The sequence below is a fragment of the Pelophylax lessonae genome (genome assembly GCF_965119305.1).
Source record: "Pelophylax lessonae genome assembly, chromosome: 4".
Taxonomy (NCBI): Eukaryota; Metazoa; Chordata; class Amphibia; order Anura; family Ranidae; genus Pelophylax; species Pelophylax lessonae.
In genome coordinates this window covers 470,322,542-470,346,837 of record NC_138771.1, presented here as the reverse complement: position 1 = coordinate 470,346,837, position 24,296 = coordinate 470,322,542, and the positions used below count along the sequence as shown (strand labels likewise).

Genomic DNA, 24,296 nt, shown 5'->3' with positions numbered 1-24,296 from the left:
TACACAACTCTCAGCACAAGATCACCTCTTCCAATGCCTATCTGTTGTATGCTGCAGCAGCGGATCCTGGGAATGTCATTACAGGGACTGTGCACGTTATACAGCTGTGTGCATGAGGCTTAAAAGTGTTGTAACAGTTTTTGAGCGCAACAATTTTGCAACATGATTAAACTGTATAATTTGTACTGATTTGAATCTCCTGTATCCGGTCTAGGTTTCATGTATGTAATAAACAATTACAACGTGCACTATCACAAACTCAGCTCATTTATTCAGTGACAAATCAATAAGTGAGAAAACACAAAAAAAACCAAAAATGTATAATCAATTAGTGAGGAAAAAAAAATGTCCATATTATCAATGGAATTCAAGAAAATCAATGTCCTGGTGTTGGTTCCAAATATATAGTACGTGGAAGTAAAATACACCGCTTCCCAGTGATATACGTTTTCCAGTGCCTCACCCGTGTGAAGAGATGTGCCTCTTACCGGAATAAAGTTATCTCTACATTATAGGAGATCATAAACCGCTCGAGATGCCAAATATTATATGCAGGATCCTCCATTCCTAGACTTAGCCTTTAATGGGGAAACACGTCGGAACGAGACAAGGAGACAGGAGTGGAGACGTTATGTGATCCGGACCTGCTGGGGCAATCCACAGTCTTATTTTTCCTCTATACCGCTTGACTGCTTTTATATAAATGTTAGTGCAATAGCTATTCTAATACATTTTTAAAGCTTACATGCTGCTGCACCATGAGTTTTTTGCTTTTTGCTTGTCCACATACAAAACCTTGTCTGAGTGTGAGGAGAGAGCCGGGTGTCAAGGCTGTGCTGTATGTGATCCATCCATCCATCTGAGCGGTGTGTTGGCCAGTAATCAAGGAGCTGCATATAGTATTTGGCATCTAGAAATGTTTATGACTTCCTATAATTTAGAGATCATTTAATGCCGGTAATAGGCACATCTCTTAACACGGGTGGAGCACTAGAAAACGTTTATAACTGGGAAGCAATGTATTTTACTTGCACGTATATTTGGAACCTACAGCAGGTGATTGATTTTGTTTGAATTCCATTGATAATATGGACAATTTTTTCTTCACTAGATTATATAATTTTAGTTTTTTTTTTTTTTTTTGTATTTTCTTACTTATTGATTTGTCACTGAATTAATTAGCGGAGTTTATGTGATAGACAGCGCACGTTGTAATTGTTTATTATTTGCCTGTTTCCAGTATTTTTTAATTTATCAAGGTGCAGCAATCTTAGCCTACTCCTTTTAGATTTTAAGCGCGAGGTATATCATTATATATATATATATATATATATATATATATATATATATATATATATATATATATATATATATATATATCATGCATGCAATAGACTTATAGAATAGGTTATAAAATAAGCAGCAGCAATGTGCAGCAACCCACAGAAAACAGAGTTATCTTTAAATATTCTGAATGTAATAAACTAATCCTGGTTGCTTAGAGATACCACACCTTGCACTGCACATATTGCAGTTATTTGTTTAAAATCCTGTTAATGTTGTGCCACAGTACTTACAGCGCCAGCATTAAAAAGGGTTAAAGGATAGGTTCACCTTTGGGAACATGTTACATGTTCCACCCGTTGTTAGGGTTCCCTGTAAAAGCAGTATGGGGAGAAATTCCCTATACTAGCTGTCAGTTTTTAAATCAGCACGGTTGTGCGGGTACCCACCCACACGGCCGCTTCATTCATTTACAGAGTTCTGTGAATGAGCGAACTACAAGTACCAACATCCTTTGTGGATGTCGGCTTGTAGTTCACAATGAACTACCACAGAGTCAGTACCATACGGGGCACACAAATAAACTGACAGACCTGCAGGAGATCTGCATGGCATTGGTGATCTGCTGATCACTGGTGCAATGCTTTACAGGCTCAAAAAAAATAAAAAAATAATTAATAAATGCACTTTTATTAACCTACAAAAAAATAAAAATGAGCATTTTTTTTTTGTTTTTTTTTTTTTTTTTTTTAAAGTGAACATTAAAGAGTATTTAAAACCCAAAAACAAGGATGCAACATCCTTTCATGTCCTAGAATGACCAAGCTCACTCACTGTCCTGCGTGTATGGAGGAAGTGTTGTAACCCTAGGACAGGACTACAGGACAGCGTTCACACTCTTCTTCTGAACTTGGGAAGGGTGTTTTGTAATTCACAGAAATAGCTGGAAAGAGAGCTAACTGGTAACAGAGCAGCATGGGCAGACAGCACAGGTTGTTATTAGCAAACACAATTTCTCTCAGGATTAACAGGTACATTAACAGACAAATAATAGCAAGATAATTTCATTGTTTACATACACAAAAATGTGAAAAAATTGGATTTTTGTACTTACCGTAAAATCCATTTCTCTGAGTTCATCGACTGACACAGTTCTCAATAAATCAACTACTGGGTTATATTGCCTCCTCCAGAAGTAGGACTAGGCAGAACGAAAAACACCTGGCTACGCCAATGAGCCACTCTCAGCTGGTATATAACCCCCCTCTCTGCTCTAGATGATCAGTTTAGTAGCAAGCAGCATTAGAAGTATCAAAACTCCAGAGGGGTGGGTGCTGTGTCCGTCAAAGTCAGAGAAATCCCATTTTCTCTTTTCGTTCGACGGACAACGCTCCATAAATCATAACTACTGGGACATCCAAAAGCAGTGCCAAAGGGAAAATGAGGGGTGGGGAGAATAACTCAAGGCTAAACATAAAACCCCCACAACCAGGACACAGTAGCTTTAAACGGGTCACAGGAGCCCCTTCTGAAAAAATAAAAATGTAAAGAAAATACACCCCTCAAGAGGGAACAGCCCCTTTTAAAACAGCCTGCAAAACTTTGTGGCCAGAAGAAGCATCCGCAGATGCCAAAGTACCTACGAATTTGGTGAATGTATGCGCCGACGAGTGGCTTGAAAACTTGAGATATTAATGCTTGAGGACAGAAGGCCCAGGAAGTACTCAGCGCCCGAGTAGAATGCGCCGTGACAGGGAGAGGAGGAACCGGACCTTTAATGTAATATGCCTGAATCACCGTCTGCCTGATCCATCTGGAGATGGTAGCCGAAGAAGCGGCCAGACCTTTTTCTGGTCCGTCCGTAACCACAAAAAACGAGTCTGACCTCTGAAAGAACTCTGTAGCTGCCAGATACAACCAAATCGCACGAACCACATCCAAGGTATGCAAAGCAAATTCCTTAGGATGAGCCAGCTTGGGACACAAGGAAGGCAACACAATGTCCTCATTCAAAAGGAGGTGAGAGACAACTTTGGGCAGGAATGATGGACAGGGACAAAGAAACACCTTATTCCTATGGACTACAAAATAGGGACTACGACAGAATAGTGCCACCAACTCTGATACCCTATGGGCCGAGGTAATAGCCACCAAGAATGTCACCTTCTGGGACAACATAGGCAACGGAATCTCCAGAATATTCTCAAATTAAGGTTTCTTGAGAACCGGGAGCACTAAGTTCAAGTCCGATGGCGGCAAAAGAGATCGTACAAAAGAGATCGATCTGTGTGACAACAGCCAGTGAATCGCGGCCTGTGGTTTCTGAAGTTTGTTCAGAAGAAGGACCACCCTGGTCAGAATTAGAATCAGACCTAGGTAAATCAATTACCTGGACAGGGATAGGGGGGATCTTAGGTAAGTCGGACTTCACCTAAACCTTTGCAAGAATTAAAAAGGCACAAGGAGACTCAGGACCTAAAATACCTGAAAAGAACAAACTTTGCCCCCCTTTCTGGGTACCCCCAAAGGAAACAAAAGAAGTGCACGGGGCCGGAAACCAGTGAAGATGTCCCCCCCACCCCAATAATGGGTGAGGGCAGGCCCTTCATAATGAAGGGGTCTTGTCTGCGGGTCCAGGGAATCTAGCTCTAGGTTTACCAGACCATGGTTCCTTGGAACCTCCCGGGGAACATTTGAAAGATCTACTTTCTTTATTCTCCATCCCAGAAGCACAAAATAATTTTCTATGGGCTGAGAACAAGGGCCCTGAGACGTGGCTTCTTCCCTTTCCTTGACTGTGGCAGGAAGGTACTCTTTCCCTCCTCTGTGGGACCCTAAAGATGTCATCCAGGGTAGCCTCAAACAGGCGATTGCCTTGAAAGGGCAGATCAATGAGAGCTCTCTTAGAGGCTTGGTCTGCAGACCAATTCTTAAGCCACAGTAAGCGCCTAATCACCACCGCTGAAACAAAGTTTGGATAGCAAAAGAGCTGTATCCAAAGCTGCATCACAAATAAACTGCAGCCCATGGACCAACTGGACCGCTAAATCAACATGAGCAGCGGGAACCTGCTCATTCCCCAGACCCTGGCTCAAAAGCTTGACCCATTCAGTTAGGGTCTGAGACAACAGGGCCAAGGCGAAGACTGGGCACAATGCCGAACCAGCCATAGTAAACATGCTGCGTGCCACAGCCTCCACTCCTGTCAGCTGGGTCCTTAAAGAACAATGATTCCTCTACTGGGATCATGGTTGCTTTATTTAACCAGGAAACAGGAGGGTCCACCACGGGCGGACTAGTCCACTATTTTAAAAGTGATTCCTCAAAAGGATAAACGTACAGCAAAACGTTTGGGGACCACAAAGGGCAATTTTGGTTGTTCCCATTCCTTATAGGAAAACCTGTCAAAATAGGGCACATAAGTAAACATCCTTGGTGTGCAAGGTGACATCCGTGGCCGCATCAGCCACATCCTCAATTTTTAAAGTCTCATGCACTGCAGTAATAAGTGTGTCTACCAGCACTTTTTAATTGGCTGCTGCGACCTTGGAGGGATTTTTCTCACTATCCAACAAATCAGGGGTGTAATATTAAGCCCCCCTGAAAGGGTTGCATCCACGGCGGCATAAGGCTCAGATTACACATCTTTTTCTCTCTTCTCTTCTGTAATGCTGTTCTCACACATGTATGCTGTTCTCCTAAACAAGTAAAGCTGAATTCAACATTCTTCGAGATCTCAGTGCCTCATCTTATCATATAACCAACACGCCCTAGAAGAAGATGCCAGCATCGACGAGTAACCCCTTGCAGACTGTGGACCATTAGAGGAGCTAATTAAGGGGACCGCCTGAAGCTTACACCTTGGTCACGGAGACCGCTATAGGTGTATCTGATCCCCTTGCCATACGGTAAGAAGGATCAACACCGCTTGGTGAGTGAGAATTGAGAATTTTTTTTAACATCTTTTACGGAGGGTGCCACAATCCTTATTAGGAGTTATGCCCATGGCGCATCTGGCCTTGGTGGCAGGAAGATTGCATTGCCACTGGTGGGAAACCATGAAGGATTAATTACATATCAACATTAGAACTGCGTTAACTAGACTGTATTTTACGTTTTTGAGTGCACTGGGTCTCTAGGGGTCACTATTCCTTTTTTGCACTAGCATTTTATGTCAATGTATATATAATTTTTATTTTGATATAATATATTTTTTTAATTTCATTGTCACAACTTTAGATATTTGAATATCGCGAATTTGTGGTTTTACTGATTTTTTTTATTTGGGAGAACTAGCACTGTTTACTGCACAGAGTGCATCACTTTTGTGCTTTTTTTTTTTTTCAGATGAGACAGACTGAGCAGGGGACGTTTCCTCCTGGGCCTTTGACCACCCCGCTACTTCTACCCAGGATACTAAGGACTGCAGGACCGCCCTCAGCGAAAAAACATGGGAATCTGGGGTTCAGAGGGACCTGCCACCTCTATTAAGCAGTCACTGGGGGAGATGTGACCCTGAGGCTCCTTAGAGAAAGGAAGACCTTGCAGTACAAAAGATCTTTGGCACCACTAAAGGATCCACCCAATGCTCAGGGTACCAATTAGCAGAGATAGAGATACACAGGGACCCCAAAGGACCGACTGATGGAGCGCCAAAATTTTGGACCCAGCAACACCATGGATGCCATTTGCTTCATATATCCCAGGACAGGAAGAGGAGACTGAACAGGAAGAGGAGGAGCTTTGGCATCCCCACGAGGCATCGGTCGTCTCCGCCATCTCCCGGACCAAGGGAAAATGGCCGCGATGACAACACAGGGCTACACGAACATGACTGCCGGAGACCAGACAAACCAAGGGAAAATGGCTGAAAGCATGCTGCCCAGGAACACTGTGCCTTCCAAACCGATGCGCCCTCTGCAAGGGGACCCCCCCCCACTAAAGGTTTTGTACACCCCAGGCAGGGACAACATTTAGGGGAACTTCGCTGTGTAAAGAAAAATGGTGGGGGGAGAACCCCAGGGGGGTCTCTGCCCCCAGCTTTGGGACCCCCCATCAGTCTGCGGGGGGAGGGGGGGTGGAAGGGGGGGAAAGCCCACCCAACCGAGGGATTTAATGATGGGAGGAGGGAACCTTGCAGGTCCGACCATCCCAGGACGGTACCCACCCCCAAAACCGCCCAAAGGGGAGAGTGGGGACTGTACTTACCCTTCAATGGTGCGGTTAACGCTCCAGACAGAATCCTTGCCAGTAAGGGAACTGTGGGCCAAGGGACCGCTGTGAAGGGATCCATGCCCAGTCGTATGCAACCCTGCGAGACATTTAACTCTTGGGCCAGCCTCTGTCCCTGTGGCTATGTTGCAGCCAACCTAGCACGTAGCTACGGCCTGCAGGCGCTCGCTGCCTGGGGGGACCACTGGATCTAGATTATCCAGCCCCTCGCCCAGCCTGGCAGTTGACTGTAAATCTCCCAAGGGAAAAAAACAGAAAAGATGCAAGGAAGAAGAAAAAAAATTGATAGGACTAAGATCCCAGCAGGGAGCCTAGGTCTTTACTCCTAACTAGACAGATTAAAATGGAATACCTAGAGCAGAGAGAGGGGTTATATACCAGCTGAGGATGGTCCATGGGCGTAGCCAGGTGTTTTTTGTTCTGCCTAGTCCTACTCCTGGAGGAGGCAATATAACCCAGTAGTTAAGATTTATGGAGCACTGTGTCCATCGATGAACAAAAGAAAAAGTTCTTTACTTATTGACATCACACAGAAGAGATACTGCCTAAAAGCACAAAGGTTTATGTGACAGCTGAATTCCTTACCCGGTGAACAAATTCCGTCTGCATCTAAAATTTCATGTCTCCATATTTGTTTGCGTGTAGTGGCGTCCAACATGGGTCCCATGACTTTATCAAATGTCTGATTGCTGTAGCGCTTTAGAGTGCATTTAGCATTTTTGTAGACGAGACATCGTCCAAAGCCTAGGAGGGAATTAATTTACCTATTAGTCTGTATATGAAATAAACTAAACAACAAAATTGTGAAAGATAGATAGATAGACACACTGCTGTTTAGGGAACAATCTTTTTGGTAAGGTTTATGTAGAGAAGACCACAACCATGAGGAGTTTCCTTGACATGTTTTTTTGCCCTAAATAGCACACTATAAAATTATGCCTTTCAATTTTTTCTATTAAAATTGGAGTGAAAGACTGACTTTTAGGAAGTTGCTGACATGAAGGCTTTTATTCCAGAAAAGATTTTTTGTCTCTTCTGCAATAAAAGCTGAATGAGAGCAAACAAACATTTATGGACAGCTTTAACAGATTTGTAAACGCAATGCAAGGCAAGGCATTAATTTTGAATGGCACCCCAAAACTTTGAAGGAACGGAGTTTGGTTGCATTCCTTCAACTATCATGTGCTGCAGTGTCAGAAAAACGTTGCATGTGATTTTCAACCACAGGTGTGATGCACTGGATGCTAATTTATTTCAATGAGTTGCCTTAATACACAATCTATTTACAGTGGGGATCGAAAGTTTGGGCACCCCAGGTAAAAATTTGTATTAATGGGCATAAAGAAGCCAAGGGAAGATGGAAAAATCTCCAAAAGGCATCAAATTACAGATTAGACATTTTTATAATATGTCAACAAAAAGTTAGATTTTATTTCCATCATTTACACTTTCAAAATAACAAAACAAAAAAATGTTGTCTGCAAAAGTTTGGGCACTCTGCAGAGTTAATATCTTGTAATGCCCTCTTTGGCAAATATCACAGCTTGTAAACGCTTTTTGTAGCCAGCCAAGAGTCTTTCAATTCTTGTTTGAGGTATCTTTGCCCATTCTTCCTTACAAAAGTCTTCCAGTTCTTTGAGATTTCTGGGCTGTCTGTCGGTCTATCCATAGATTTTCAATTATGTTGAGGTCAGGAGACTGTGAAGGCCATGGCAAAACCTTCAGTTTACGCCTCTTGATGTAATCCCCCGTGGATTTTGAGGTGTGTTTAGGATCATTATCCATTTGTAGAAGCCATCTTCTCTTTAACTTCAGCTTTTTCACAGATGGCATCAAGTTACCATCCAAAATTTGCTGAAATTTTATTGAATCCATTTTTCCTTCTACTCGTGAGATGTTCCCTGTGCCACAGGCTGCAATACAACCCCAAAGCATGATTGATCCACCCCCATGCTTAACAGTTGGACAGAGGTTCTTAAATTCTGTGCCCCTTCTTCTCCAAATGTACCTTTGCTCATTCCGGCCAAAAAGTTCAATTTTAACCTCATCGGTCCACAGAACTTGTTTCCAAAATGCATCAGGCTTGTCTATATGTTCATTTGCAAAGTCCAAACACTGATTTTTGTGGTGAGGACGTAGAAGAGGTTTTTTTTCTAAAGACTCTTCCATGAAGACCATATTTGTACAAGTATCTCTTTATTGTGGAATAGTGTACCACAACTCCAGTGTCTGTCAGATCTTTCTGGAGGGATTGTGCAGTCAAACGTGGGTTTTGAATTGTTTTTCTCACAATCCTGCGAGCTGTTCCGTCTGATATTTTTCTTGGTCTTTCAGATCTTGCTTTAACTTCCACTGTTCCTGATGATTGCCATTTCTTAATTACATTCCGAACAGAGGATATTGACATCTGAAAATGCTTTGCTATCTTCTTATAGCCTTCTCCAGCTTTGTGAGCAACAACTATTTTCAGTTTCAGTTTTCTAGACAACTGCTTAGAAGATCCCATGGTGCAGATTGTTGGGGCAAGGTCAGATGAGTCTGGGAATTTAAAACCTTTGAGATTGACATCACCTGGTCTTCCCAGATGATGATTGAGAACAATCCATGACACTGGCAGGTCTCAGCCTTGCAAAGGGGGCAGTGCATGCTATAAATTCTGCAGGGTACCCAAAATTTTGCAGATGCCATTTTTTTGTTTTCTGTAATTTTGAAAGTGTCAATGATGGAAATAAAATCTAACTTTTGTTGACATATTATAAGAATGTCTAATCTGTAATTTGATGCCTTTTGGAGATTTTTCCATCTTTCCTTGGCTTCTTTATGCATATAAATACACACTTTTACCTGGGGTACCCAAACTTTCGATCCCCACTGTATGTTAATGCAATGTAATGGACCAGAGAGATGTGAATGGGCCCTAAAGATCTTTATTTTAGCCATATCTTTATTTTTTAAATAAGGACATTCATTCTTATTAGTTAAAAAGCACCAGTCATCAGAACATTCAACACAAATCTGCTGATAAGTGTATTTTATATATTTTTTTTAATAAATAATTTACATGTAAATACCTCCTTTCTGTAGAAAGCTTGGTCGGCACAGCATGATCAGACACTTCAAGTAGAGGCTATGATGTGCAAGAAGGTAGGGGGCTGTGCTAGGGATTTACCTTTTACTAGAGTATTCAAATTATTCGGTATTTAAAAGCATGTTGCAAGCGGTTAACTAATTTATGGAAAGAAAAATACACTGATTTTTGGTTGGCAACAGGGTCCCTTGAATTTAACCACCTGCCTGCTAATAACTTATCTCAACTGTCATTGGGAGAGACAGATGCACATTAATTGCTCTAAGCCAGAAGGTATAGAGGTCTATATTTAAGCCTCCGTCACACAGGCTATCATCTACATACATTATATGCCTAGGGGAGCCGTTGCATTTGTCCACACCCAGCATCCGGGGTCGCTCATCTATCCTTAACCACAAATAACTGCTGGATGCACATACAGGTGAACAGCGATGACTCGGCTAAGCGTATCATTTCTTTGTACAGGCTGAGCAGCCACAGTTATTAATAAATATCAGGGATCACAGCTGCACATATCTGCTGATTTCCTCAGGAAGATGCGGTTTCTGAGAATCATCTGTGTAAGGGAGAACTTAAAGGGTTACTAAACCCACAACAGTAAAATCAGTCTGTATATGCAGTAAAGCATGCTTGTTATACTCACTGTGGGACCGAAGGGGTTAACCCTCTGCATTGTGTAAAAAGGTGTGTGGTCCTGTCTTCTCTGTTCCTCCCCTTCTTTTTCTGTCCCCAAACCATCTGCTAATAGTATAGAGCCTTGGGGGCATTTTGCACATGCTCGATTTGGTGTGTACTGCTAGAGGGTGCATGCGATCAACACAGGGCCAATCAGTGCTATCCAGACAAAGTCAGGGGTTATGCAGCCTCACAGGACAGACAGAAGAGAATAAACTCCTCCTACAAGCTTTAACCAGACACTGATAGTCACAAGACTGCTATATACTGCTGATGTGAAAAGGTATTTAGCAGTTTATATTTACTAAAAGAATTGCATTTCCACGTTCGGTGTACTATGGGAGACCAGACATAGGGAATGCAGGGTCCTGTGTTTAGTAACACTTCAATACGATAGAAATATGATGGTGCAGACCTGCTAAAATTTGAGAGTCACATGAAAATGTACTTTAAACACTGTGACCACACTTACATTGAAAACACCATACTAGAAGCCCATGCGACATGCGATTCCAGCTATGACTTCTATTTATGTTTCACGTTCATCAGTCTGATAACAAGGTTACCATTTACTGTTTGCAAAGCAAATGCCATTCTCACCTTTATCGTCTAGCTAATTGGACAGAGGGCTAGTAATTAGTGAGAAATAAATTAGGCTCTGGTCAAAAAAGGCACAGATCACCTTTACACCACTATTGTACACAGCACACTCGATTTCCTTTTATTCCTCGTTTAGACAAGATGTTGCATCGGTTGCCAGGCTGCTGTAAAATTATGCCCAGAAATGTATCTTACACATTAACGTCTGCGGTTACCCATTTTTCTCCTTTGCGGCTCAGTCAATACGACAGGAATTAAGTGGGTTTTTTTTTCCCTTTGATAAAACAGAACCCATAGGAAAATGAAAACTTGTTTCTCTTCGTCTATTGTGCTGAATCTATGGCCCATTGTTTGGCAGTGTACATCCACACGGCTCTTTTAGGTGCCTTTGCGTTGTGCTGTAGGATCCTTTCTTGGGCAACAAAAGTTATATTTAAGTTGTACGCAGTGCTGGGGGTGCAGCAGTGCCATCGTCATACATATCACTAGGCAGAGCAGTGTCGAGAGCAAAACAGGCCTTTATTTAGGTTTCTGGACCCTGGGTTTCATCTCATAGAACAATGAGATGGAGGCGTCTGTCTATTCAGTGATGGTAATTGGAGGTGCCATTCTTTTGTTGAAAAGTGGTGAAGCTTGATTTTGTGTGTGTATGTGTCATCTTTGAGTTTGTTTAGCTGGCAAGAGCTGTCTGGCGTGTCAAATCGATCTTGGTGTCTTCAGTCACTGCTATCTTCTATACTTATTCTACTATGTATAGCAGGTGCCTGTCCCTTTTTCTTTTGATAAACACCAATTTTTTTTATTGCATGAAAAATTACACTTTTAAGCGAAGAAAGCAAGAGTGGAAGGATAAAACGAGTGCATACAAATGCAAGCTTTTACTGCTGCCCCTGAGAAACAGGATTTTTGTACTCACTGCAAAATCCATCTCTTGGAGTTCATTGAGGGACACAGGAAGTACTAAACTTCAGAGTTATATTGCAACCTACAAAAAAGGCATGGACACTAGCAAAAAAAATAAAAAAAATAGAAGTGTAGGCCTGCACAGAATATCCCCTCCCACTACTACTATGCTATGTAGCAAAGCAATACAGTCAGCTCCTAGAAAATGATTCTGCAGCAAATACAAAAAAATAGGATTTTTGACTTACTGTAAAATCCATTTCTCTGATGTTCATTGACAGACATAGCTTCTTTCATTCTTGACCGCTACACCCATAGGCAGTCCACGGGGGTATACTTCCTCTCCCTGCTATAGTCACTCAGTTTTTCTACAAGCAGTGTCAGGAGAATTATAACTCTAAAGAGGGGTGGGTGCGGTGTCCGTTAATGAACATCAGAGAAATGGATTTTACGGTAAGTCAAAAATCCCATTTTCTCTTTCGTTCATTGACGGACACAGCTCCTGTCATTCTTGACTATTGGGACATCCCAAAGCAGTGTTAAAACATGAGGGGTGGGAAAAAGCAAAAAAATTCCCAAGGCTAAAAATTAGCCAACCTGGCAACAGGGGCTCAACCAAAACAACTGGGGCCCACTTGAAAAAGCATTACACCCTCAAAAAGAGGATCAGGTCCTCAAACAGCAGACTGCAAAACCTTGCGGCCAAAGGAAGCATCTGCAGATGCCAACACATCCATGAGCACAAATAAAAAGTCAGACTTCCTGAAACTCTGTAGTTGCCAGGTACACCCTAATTGCCCGGACCACATCCAAGGCATGCAAGGCAATTTCCTTCAGATATTTAGGCCTTGGGCACAGGGAAGGCAACACAATGTCTTCATTCAAATAAAAAAGTCAGAGTATCTTAGGAAGGAATGACGGACAGGGGCATAGCACCACCTTATCCTTGTGAGATATAAATGACAGGATAATGCCGTCAGTTCCGAAACCCTGCGCGCAGAGGTGATGGCCCCAAAAAGGCCACCTTCTGAGAAAGCGTAAGGGGAATCTTCCAAATATTTTCTAAGGGAGGCTTCTGTAGAGCTAAAAGAGCCAAATTAAGATCCCAAGGCAGCAACGGAGCCAGCACTGGAGGAATCAAATGTCGGACACCCTGAAGAAAAGAGCACACCAGGGAGTGTGTGGCTAAAGGTCGTTGGAAAAAAGACAGCCAAGGCCGATACCAGGCCCTTGATGGTACTCAAGGCCAATTTCTGTTCAACCCCCGTGGAAGGTCCAGATCAGAACCACCAAGAAGCAGCGAGGATGAACCCCAAGAGACTCACACCACGCAATGTACGTCTTCCACGTATGATAGTAGATCTTCCTAGAAGTAAATGTCCTAGCTTTTAACAGAGTTGGAATCACAGACTCCGATAAACCTCTATCCAAAAGCACCTGGCATTCAACAGCCAAGCCGTCAAAAGCCAGCGGCTGTAAAGCAGGATGGAAGATTGGTCCTTGCGACAGCAGATCCTCCCTTAGAGGAAGCTTCCAAGGAACGTCGGCAACCAGCCCCACCAGATCGCCGTACCAAGCCCAGCGAAGCCAGTATGAAGCCACTAAGATAACCGAAATCCCTTCTGCCTCAATCCAGCGTAGGAGTCTGGGCAGAAGCTTGAGAGGAGGGAAGGCGCAAATCAAACCATACTGTCCCCACTGGGCCACCAGCACATCTGGAGTCTGTCAGAGGAGCCCTTGACCAAGCCAAAAACCTCTGCACTTTTCTGTTGAGCAGAAATGCCAACAGATCCATCTCAGGGGTGCCCCACCGGAGGCACAGCTGGTAAATCCCCTCCGGATGAAGGAATCACACCCCCTGGTCCAACGCCTGCCGACTGAGGTAATCCGCCTGCCAATTTTGCACCCCGGTAATGTGTACAGCGGAGGTGGATGGAATGGACTGTTCTATCCACCTTAGAATGCCGGCTACCTCCAGGGTCGCCAGGGCACTTCTTGTGCCCCCTTGGTAATTGACATAAGCCACAGCTGTGGCATTGTCCGATTGAATGCGCACTGGGCATCCCTGAAGATGATCCAGACAGTCTGATTGCTCGGAGTTCCAGGACCTTGATCGGTAGTCTCTTCCAGCGTCCAGATCCCTTGAACAGAATGCTTGCAGAGGACGCCTCCCCAGCCGGACAGGCTGGCATCCATGGTGACCACTGTCCAATACAAGGGGAGGAAGGATTTTCCCAGCCGAAGTGCCGGAGAGTGAAGCCACCATAGCAGGGACTCCTTTGTTCCCTGACTTAGCTGGATCGGATTGTCCAGAGACTGCGGAGTCTGGTCCCATTTGGACAGAATCCCCCTTCGCAGGGACCTCGTATGTAAACCAAACCACCTAAAAAAGGTAGATACCATCAGGCCCAGCACCTGCATGCAAGTCCGGAGGGACGACCATTTGTTGGACAGCAGGAGGCGAATTGCAGCCGCAATTTCTGGAGTTTGTCCAGAGGAAGGAGCACTCTGGCTACGACCAAGTCCAGAGTCAGGCCCAAATAGTCCTGCTTTGTGGACGAAACCAGGGCAGACGTCTGAAATTTCAGAATCCAGCCAAACTCCCACAGAGTTCTATTGTGATCTCCAGGTTCTCCACCAGAGCAGAGGGAGACTCCGCTTGCAGAATGTGTAGCCCAGTACCTCGATTCCCCGTTGGCATAGCAAGGCTAGCACCAGAGCCAACACTTTTGTGAAGACCCGAGGAGCGGAGGAGAGACCAAAGGGTAATGCCACTAACTGATAATGGTCCTCTTCTAAAGCAAAGCAGAGAAAATGCGGGTGACTGGCACATATTGCAATGTGAAGATAAGCATCCTTCATATCTATAGAGATGAGGAAGTCCCCCTGATGGAGGGATGCCACCACCGCTTGAGTGGGCTCCATTCTGAACCTCTTTACTCGCACAAAGCAGTTTAGCGCTTTGAGGTTCAGGATTGGACATACTTTGCCCTTCTTCCTGGGGACTGAACAGGTTTGAGTAAAAAAAACTGAAAACATTCCAAAGTCGGAACCGGGACAATCACCCTTTGAAGGAACAGGTCTTGCACCACCCCAAACAGACCCTGTCACCAGTCTGTGGACAGGCGCAGGTTGGAAGGAAAAAACATTGTCGGGGGACAAGAGCGAAACTCGATCTTGTAGCCGGACCAAATTACTTAACCACTTAAGCCCCAGAAGAGGTTACCCCCTTCCTGACCAGGGCCTATTTTGCGATTCGGCACTGCGTGACTTTAACTGCCAATTGCGCGGTCGTGTGACGCTGTACCTAAACAAATTTGACGTCCTTTTTTTTTCCACAAACAGAGCTTTCTTTTGGTGGTATTTGATCACCTGTGCGATTTTTTTGATCATGCGCTATAAACAAAAAAAGAGTATCAATTTTGCAAAAATAGCAATACTTTTCAAATTTTTTTTTGAAATTCCCCAAAAAAAAAAAATGTAAAAATCAAAATTTTTAACATTTTCGACCAATTTGTTTTATGCTACATATGTTTGCTAAAAAAAAAAAAAATTCACAAAAAGCGTATTTTGATTGGTTTGCGCAAAAGTTATCACGTTTACTAACAAAGGGAAAGATTTTTGTCATTTTTGTTGTTGTTTTTTTTTTTTTTAACGCGTAATGGCGGCGATCTGCAATTTTTTTTGCGGTACTGCGAAATTGCGGCGGACAGATCGGACCCTTGACTGACATTTTTGACACTTTTGGGGTTACCAGTGACATTTCTACAGTAATCAGTGCTATACATATGCACTGTTACTGTAAAATACACTGGCAGTGAAGGGGTTAACTTTTTTGAGAGGGAGGGGCTGTGTGTGTCCCTAGGGGCGTGATTCTAACTGTGATTGGCTGTGGCTTGAGCTGTAGGAACAGTTATCAACGGTCCTACATAGTAGAACCGTATGATCACTGTTTCTACACAGGGGAGAATGACAGGCGGCTTGTTTACATCAGCCGCCTGACTTTCTCCCTCTGCAGTGACGATCGCCGAGTGACCGGCGGACATCGGGTCCGCCGGTCACACTCGGGGGGGGGGGTCCGTGACCACGCGGGAGCGCGCCTCCGGGGGCGCGCGCTCGCTCCCTAGACCCTCACAGCCTAGCGACGTAGATCTACGTGACTTTGCTTGTGAGGGGCTGACTGCCGACGTAAATAGTCGTGCGGCAGTCGGCAAGTGGTTAACACCAGGGAAGTCCATGGGTCCGGAAACCAGCGAAACCCCCCCCCACCCCCGATATGGGTAAGGGCGCATCCTCATGCTGAAGGAGCCTTGTCCCGCTCTCGGCTTGCCAGACCAGGTTAGTTTGGGTCCGCCAGAGGCCCTGGAAGGCTCGAGCCTTAGTCAGTCGACCCTGAGGGATGAGAAAAACTTCTTATGAGCCAAGAAGGAAGGTCCATGTCTACGACGAGGTTCATTGCCCTTAGTAGCCTGTGGAAAAAAAGTTACTCTTCCCCCCCTGTGAGACCTGTGAGGTCATCCAGGGTAGCTCCAAACAGACAATCTCCTTGAAAGGGAAGTTCAGTCAAGGCCTTTTCAGAAGTCTGGTCCGCAGACCAGCATTTGAGTCAAAAGACACGCCGCAGGACCACTGCCAAAACAGAGAGGCGAGCTGCATCCAAAGAGGCATCACAGATAAACTTCAGCCCCTGGACCAGCTGGTCCGCCAGCTAAGCAAAGGAAGGAGTTATTCTCCCTCCAGGTCACGACGTAGGAGCTTAGCCCACTCGGACAGCGCTTGCGACACGAGTGTAATGGTAAATACCGGCCTCATTGCTGAACCAGCTAAGGTGTACATTATGTGGGCCACAGCATCCGTCTTTCGGTCAGTCAGATCCTTAAAGGCTGGAGACTTTTCCACCGGAATCATGGCTGCCTTGTTTAATCTGGAAACCAGAGGGTCCACCACCGGTGGCACAGTCCACTTCCTAAGAAGGGGCTCCTCATAGGGGTAACGCCTAGTAAAGCGTTTAGGAACCCCACTGGAACGCTTTGGTCATCCCCACTCTTAAGGGACAACGCTGTCAAAATAGGCAGGGAAAGGAAAACTCCTTTGCCGTTCTGGATGGCTTGTCAAAGGGTACCTGCGCCTCCGTCGCAGCTTCAGCTGCGTCCTCCATCTTCAAAGTCTTAATCACAGAAACAATCAGTGCCTCCACGAGCGCCTTTTCGTGCGTGGTCACAGATGTGGAGAAATCACCTTCACTATCCGAAGATTCCAGGTGTGTGGTCGCAGACCCAGAAGGGTGATCCACGTCCGCGGTGGCCATATCCGATTTAGGATCTGATGAGACAGATGAGGCAGGGGAAGGCGGGGGGGGGGTGCTTTTTGCTAGCCCGTCGCCCACAAGCCACCTCCACCCAGGCCACAAGGGACTCTAGGACCGCCGTTAGTGCATGGATGGATGGTTGGGACCCAGAGGGACCCTGGAGCCTCAGAGGGGATCACGTTGGGAAACGTGCTACAAAGACTCCACGAGTCACCAGGAGGACTCAAAAAAAAAAGTGTAACACTGCTAAGGGACAACCCCCACCGCACTGGCAGCACTACCCCGTCACCAAGCACAAGACACAGACCAATCCTAAGCAGAGAGGGAGAGGACCCACCAGACTCACCACCCGCCGACATAGGCACCTGCAACCACCAGGAAAATTAGCACTACACGTGTGGCGATCAGGAAGCTAAATGATGCAGGAGTCAGCACCAGGGGATAAGGAAGGGATCCCACCACTGAAATCGCCGCCCACAGGGCTCCACAGTCACGACCGCCGCTATTTGATAATGGCAAACCACAAGAAAATGGCCGCCGGACTACACAAACATGGCTCCTTTGTATAGAAACACACAGGCTACAACAAAATGGCGGTGCCTCGAGGCATACAGGGAGCCAGAATTGGGAGACCAGGCCTCGGATACATGTGGAGGAGGGTGGGGGGGGGGGGGGGGGGGAAGGATTAGGGACTTGGCAGGGGGGGAGGGAGGGGAACCAGGGGTTCGACCGTCCCAAGGAGGGCCCCACGTCCACCCCAAAGCCCTCCAGGGGTAGAGGGGGGAAAGCTACTCACCATACCAGGAACCAGGTGGGCACCGCTTAAGACAGACCCTCCTCTCCATTGAAATGGGGGGCTGTCGGCTAGGTGGAACGCGACCTCACGAGAAGTTTAACTCGAAGGGCCAGCCCCCATCCAGTGGGGCTATGTCGCGGCCGACATAGCGCGGAGCTGAGGCCTGCGCGCGCTCGCTGGTCAGACTGGGGTGACCACTGGATCTAGATTGCCCAGCCCGGCAGTTGATAGTAGATCTCAGAGGAGAAAAAAAAAATCCAGGAGGAAAAAATTTTTGCCAGGACTCCTGCAAGGGACTAGGTCCTTACTCCTGATTAGGCAGAAGGAAACTGAGTGACTATAGCAGGGAGAGGGAGTATACCCCCTGGGTCTGCCCATGGGTGTAACCAGAAGTTTTTTCTGCCTAGTGTCCTACTCCTGTAGGGGACAGTATAACCCAATGGTGAAGGAGCGGTGTCTGTCAATGAACGAAAGAGAAATTCAATTTTTTTTCGCCAATGAGGGACACAGGAAATCTTAAATAAGTTCACGTTGAAAAAAATATAAATAAATAAATAAATGCACAGTTTTTTGCAGGTAAAAAAAAAAATGTGCATTTATTTTTTGTATTAGAAGCCTGCAGAGCATTGCTGACCAGGGGTGCAAGGTCAGGCCCCTGCAGATTCTTAATATTGTTGTCTGCTCATACCTCCCATACTGGCAGACATTTACTGAAGTCCAGTATCAAACCACGAGAAAGCTCATCATCAGTGACCTCGCAGCTCATGAAGAACTACAAGCAATCTGCCATGGTGGCAGGCAGAACTTGTAGTTTAATCATTAAAAGAAATCTGAATGAATGACATGGCTGTGTGGGCATGCTGTTTTTAAACTGTGACAGTCAGTGCTGGGTATGGAACCCCTAACCCTTGGTCCAAAGGGGGAGTGCGGGTGCAACACATAACAGGGTATTAATCTTATCCTTTAAAATCTTTGGGATGTCCAAAAGCAGTGTGAGGAAAGAACAATACCACAGGCCCAAGACAATCAAAAATAAAAAACACTAAGAACTGCCTGCAGCTCAGATGAGACCTCAATGTCTACTTTGTAGAACTCCAAGCTCATGTAAAACAGAAGCTCAGGGCATAGTGAATACGTCACAGAATTTAAAGAAGTAAATGGGTTACATATTTCAAGATTAACAGAAGTAGGCTAGAAATTTTGATCATAGATACACAAAGTTATCCTGTACCTAAACTTATGTTATTCCCATAGCTTTGCTTGTATGTCCACAGTTTTTCATTGGCAATAGGTCTGGGATAGATTTGTTATCTTGCAAGCCAAGTGTATTTTGTTATTATGTTTATTAAATGTAATCTATTGTTCTGTCGCATGGACTTAGGCAAAGACACCTTGGTCTGGAACAGTGGTTCTCAACTTCTGTCCTTAGGATCCACTAACAGGCCAGATTTTAGATATTAACTTGGCGAGATGCAGACTGGACTACTGCAGTCACTGAGCAGCAAATTATATCACCTGTGATGTATTTCAGTTGGCTTGCAAACCTGGCCTGTTAGTGGGACCTGAGGACAGGAGTTGAGAACCATTGGTCTAGAAGCACAGAGAGGGCTCTTTCAGTTTTTGAAGAATGGGTGTTCCTAGTCAGACTTGCACAATGCCCATATGTGATACTGAGCCTCCCTGATAATAAAAACTAAAATCCAAAAAAAAAATTAAAGGGATTTACCAGGGACAGACAAGCTGGGGAGGAAAGGGCTAGGCTAAGCTGGAGGTTGTTAATAGGCTGGCTTTCAGGGTTGAATCTGTTAACAATGTGAACAAAGTAGACCACAACACACTTCTGGTACTCACCTCTATCTAGAGAAGCTTTATTCAACACAAGGGCATCTTCAATGTCGTACCCGCTATAGCTCATCACTGCCACTGTGGCATTTTGTCCTGCAGGAAGTTTCTCAAAGTCTATAAGCTCAATGGTCTTGGTTTTCACCATTGGCCGTTGCGGGTATGCCAGTAAATACATCAATGTGTCAATCCTGTTCCTCTGGTTATATCCAATTGTACCTGATCAAAAGAGAGAAAAATATAAAATATAAAAATACAAGCTATACACATTTTTTTCTGCAATGATTTTCCATGCATTCCCTGAAAAGTCAAAATCCTATTAAATTTGATCTTTAAAGTGTGTTCCCCACTTTTGCAGTCAAATTTGGGGATGCCCTCTACATCAGCTTTTTTTCAACCAGGGTGCCTTCTTAGTTTTTCAGGGGTGCCTTGATAAAAACGCCTAGAAACTGCCAAACAAGCCGGCAAATGGATCAAGCCTGCCTTTTTGTTACACAAAGCCACAGGTTTTATTGTGCAGCATTAAAATCTTGGGAACCATCTTGGCCAGCCACTGGCATCTTAACAGCCGATCTGAAAAACGAAGACATCGGGTGCCTGCACAGCATCTTTGTTTGCCTCTTTCCATCGGCACAAGGGTCACAGAGAGAGGGAGGGAAACTGAGGGAGAAGGGAGTGGGACACTAGGCAGGAAAAAGCTTAACAACGCCTATGGGCAGTCCCAGGGGGTATACACCCACTCTCAGCTATCGGCACTCCGTTTTGTAACAAGCAGTGTCAGAAGAAAGCCAACTCCACAGTGTGCTGTGTCCGTCAATGAACATCAGAGAAATTAATTTTACGGCAAGTCAAAAATCCAGTTTTTCTCTTTCGTTCATTGACTGACACGGCCCCTGATTCTTCTTAAAGCGGAGTTCCAGCCATTTACTCACCTGTCCAACGGTCCAGCGATGCGGCCGCCGGAAGCCTCGATCCTCTCCCTCGGCGCCGGCATCACTGCTGTGGGCACCCGGCTGTAACAGTTTGCGGCTTCACAGCCGGGTACCCACTGCGCATGCGCGAGTCGCGCTGCGCGCCGTGATTGGCCGGCAATCTTCTGGGACCTCTGACGTGTCCCAGAAGATTGCAGGGAGGGAGGGGGAGAGGAGAACTTCCGCTCAGGGCGCCGCGGCGCTCCGAGCGGAAGTGGGAGCGGGTACCTGTCAAAACTAGGTACCCGCTCCCCCCCCCCCAAAAAATGACATGCCAAATGTGGCATGTCGGGGGGTCAGGACTCCCTAAAGCGGAAGTTCCACTTTTGGGTGGAACTCCGCTTTAATCATCGGGACGTCCCAAAGCAGTGTTAAACATGAGGGGTGGGAAAACATCAGAAAAAAATTCCCAAGGCTAACCATAGCCAACCAGGCAACAGAGCTCAACCATAAACAACTGGAGCTCATCTGATAAACAATACACCCTCAAAGAGGACCAGGTCCTCTAAACAGCAGCCAGCAAAACCTTGCTGCCAAAAGAAGCATACGCAGATGCCAAGACAACCACTTTACAAAAAATGTTGTAAAAGTGTGCACCGACGACCAGGTGGCCGCCTTGCAAACCTGCGTTACTGACGCTTGAAGACAGAAAGCCCAGGAGACACGAAGCGCCCTAGTAACAGTAAGCCTAAACAGGGAAAGGAGGAACCTGACCCCTGAGGCAATAGGCCTGTACCACAGTCTGATCCATCTTTAAATGGTTGCAGAAGTGGCGGAAAACCCTTTGTGAGGCCCATTTGTGAGCACAAATAGAGAGTCTGACTTCCTAAAAGATTACGTAGCTGCCAGGTACATTCTAATTGCCTGGACCACATCCAAGACATGTAAGGCAATTTCCTTCAGATGTTTAGGCCTGGGACACAGGGAAGGCAACACAATGTCTTCATTCAAATGACAGTCAGAGACCACCTTAGGAAGGAATGACAGAGAGAGGCAAATCCACCTTATCTTTGTGAAGCACCATAAGGTGAACGACAGGATAATGTCGTCAGTTCTACACCCTGCATGCAGAGGTGATAGCCACCTTCTGCGGCAACATAAGCAGGAAAAACCTGCCGAATATTTTCAAAGAGAAGCTTCAGTAGAGGTGAAAGCACCACATTAAAATTCCAGGGCGGCAACAGAGCCTGCACTGAAGGAACCAAAATGTCGGACACCCTGAAAAAAAAGGTATGCACCAGGGAGTGTGTGGGCAAATGTCATCGGAAAAAGACCGTCAAAACCCGATACCTGGTCCTTGATGGTACTTGAGGACAATTTTTGTTCAACCCCCTGTTGAAGGAAGGTTAAGATCCCATGCTAGATCTTCCTAGAGGCAGATTTCCAAGATTTTAAAAGCGTAGGAATCACTGATTCAAACAAACCTCCACCCGCTTCAGTACCTGGCATTTAACAGCCAAGCCGGTAAAGCCAGCGACTGTAAAGCAGGATGGAAGATTGGTCCTTGGGACAGCAGATCCTCCCTGAGAAGAATCCCCAAGGAGCATCAGCCACCAGCCGTTCCAGATCAGTATACCAAGACCGACGAGACCAGTCTGGAGCCACTAGAATGACCGGAATCCCTTCTGCCTGAATCCTGCACAGGAGTCGTGGCAAAAGTTTGAGAGGGCTGGAACGAATCAGTCAGCCCAACTTAGAATGCCGGCTACTTACCGAGCCGCCAGGACACTTCTTGTTCCCCCTTGGTAATTGAAAGACCACGGCCGTGGCATTGTCCGAATTAATTAAAAACCAGACACCCCTGAAGACGATTGTTAAATGAGCCAGACAAAATTTGATCGCTCGGAGTTCCAGTACACTAATCAGCAGTCTGGGCTCTGCCAGAGTGCAGATCCCCTGAGCACGTCTGTGCGGAGGACACCTCCCCACCCAGAAAGGCTGTCATCCGTGGAGACAACCGTCCAGTACAGGAGAAGGATTTTCCCTGTCGAAGTGCAAGAGAGCGAAGCTACCTCTAGAGACCGCGGACACTTGACCCATTTCACCAAAATCTCTTCAGCAGAGATCTTGTTTGGAACTGTGCAAACAGACTACCTCAAGGGCAGACCCTAACAGGCCCAGCACATGCATGCAAGCCCGAAGTGATGACCGTATGCTGAACAAAAGAAGCTGAATTGCTTCCTACAAAGTCTGGAGTTTTTCCAGAAGAAGAAACAATCTGGCTGAGGCTGAGTCCAGGGTCAGACTACTCAGATAGGCCATTTTTTTGTGGACAGAACCAAATCAGACTCCTGAATGTCCAGGATCCCACAAACTTCCTCGGAGTTAGCAGAGCAATCTTAAGTAGCCCATCAGGTCAGAAACTCGGCTTACAGAAGATGATCGTCCAGGTACCCCAGTACCGCCATCCCCCGCTGACTAAAAAAATGCCAGCACCGGGTCCAACACTCCTGTGAAGACCTGATTGTGCGGAGGTGAGACCAAAGGTCAGCGGCATAAACATAATGGTCCACGGCATAACGGAGGAAGCACTGGCGACCAGCACATATTAGAATGTGCAGGTAGGCGTCCTTGATGTCGAAAGAAGCAAGAAGAAATCCCCCCTCATGTAGGGACGCCATTACTATGTGAATGGATTCCACGCGGAACATCTATACTCGCACAAAGATGTACCTTGCCTTCCTTCCTGGGGACTGTAAAGAGGTTTGAATAAAAAACCCTTGAAAATGTCCCTTAGTGTCAGATTGGGAACAATAACCCCTTGAAATAAGTCCTACACTGCCCCAAAGAGAACCCATAAGTGATCTGGGGACAAGTGCAAGTTGAGGAAAAACACACCTTTCCGGAGAACAAGACCAAACTCAATCTCGTAGCCTGACCGAATAACTTTGTGGACCCACTTGACCTGCACCAGGGAGGTCTATGGATCTGGAAACCAGCAAAGATGTCCCCCCACCCCAGATATGGGTGAGGGCGCTCCTTCATGCAGAGGCATCCTTGTCCGCAGGTCTGCAAGAGCCCGCTTGTGGCTTGCCAGACCAGGTCCTATTGGAACCTCAGGTGAAGGCCCTGACTTTTGATTCCTAATTTTGAGATCCTGAGAGCTGAAAAGAGGCTGCTTAATAGGCGAGATTGGCCCACGTCTACAACCGAGGTATACATCCTCTCTCTGCTATAGGCACACAGTTTAGTTACAAGCAGTTTCAGAATTACAACTCCACAGGGGTGGGTGTTGTGTCTGACAATGAACATCAGAGAAATGGATTTTACGGTAAGTCAAAAATCCCATTTTCTCTTTCGTTCATTGACGGACACAGCTCCTGATCTTCATAACCGTTGGGATGTCCCAAAGCAGTGTTAAACATGAAGGGTGGGAACAGCAAAACAAATTCCCAAGGCTCAACAGTAGCCAACCAGGCAACAGGAGCTCAACCAAAACAACTGGAGCCCACCTGAAAAAAAACAATACTCCCTTGAAGAGGATCAGGTCCTCTCAACAGCAGCCTCCAAAAGCTTGCGGTCAAAAGAATCATCCGCAGATGTCAACACATCCACTTTATAAAACTTTGTAAAAGTGTGCACCGACGACCAAGTGGC

The 24,296-nt window shown here is 45.6% G+C and overlaps 1 protein-coding gene across 1 annotated transcript in view; it reads right to left on the bottom strand.

Moving 5' to 3' along the window:
* Positions 1-24,296, bottom strand: part of POLR3B (RNA polymerase III subunit B) — a 256,879-nt gene that overhangs the window by 66,633 nt on the left and 165,950 nt on the right. The window contains exons 20-21 of the mRNA XM_082257170.1: positions 19,738-19,947; positions 7,102-7,260 (exon numbers count right to left, since the gene is read on the bottom strand). Of these exons, the coding sequence (XP_082113296.1) occupies positions 7,102-7,260; positions 19,738-19,947 (369 nt within the window). The remainder of the gene's footprint in view (positions 1-7,101; positions 7,261-19,737; positions 19,948-24,296) is intronic.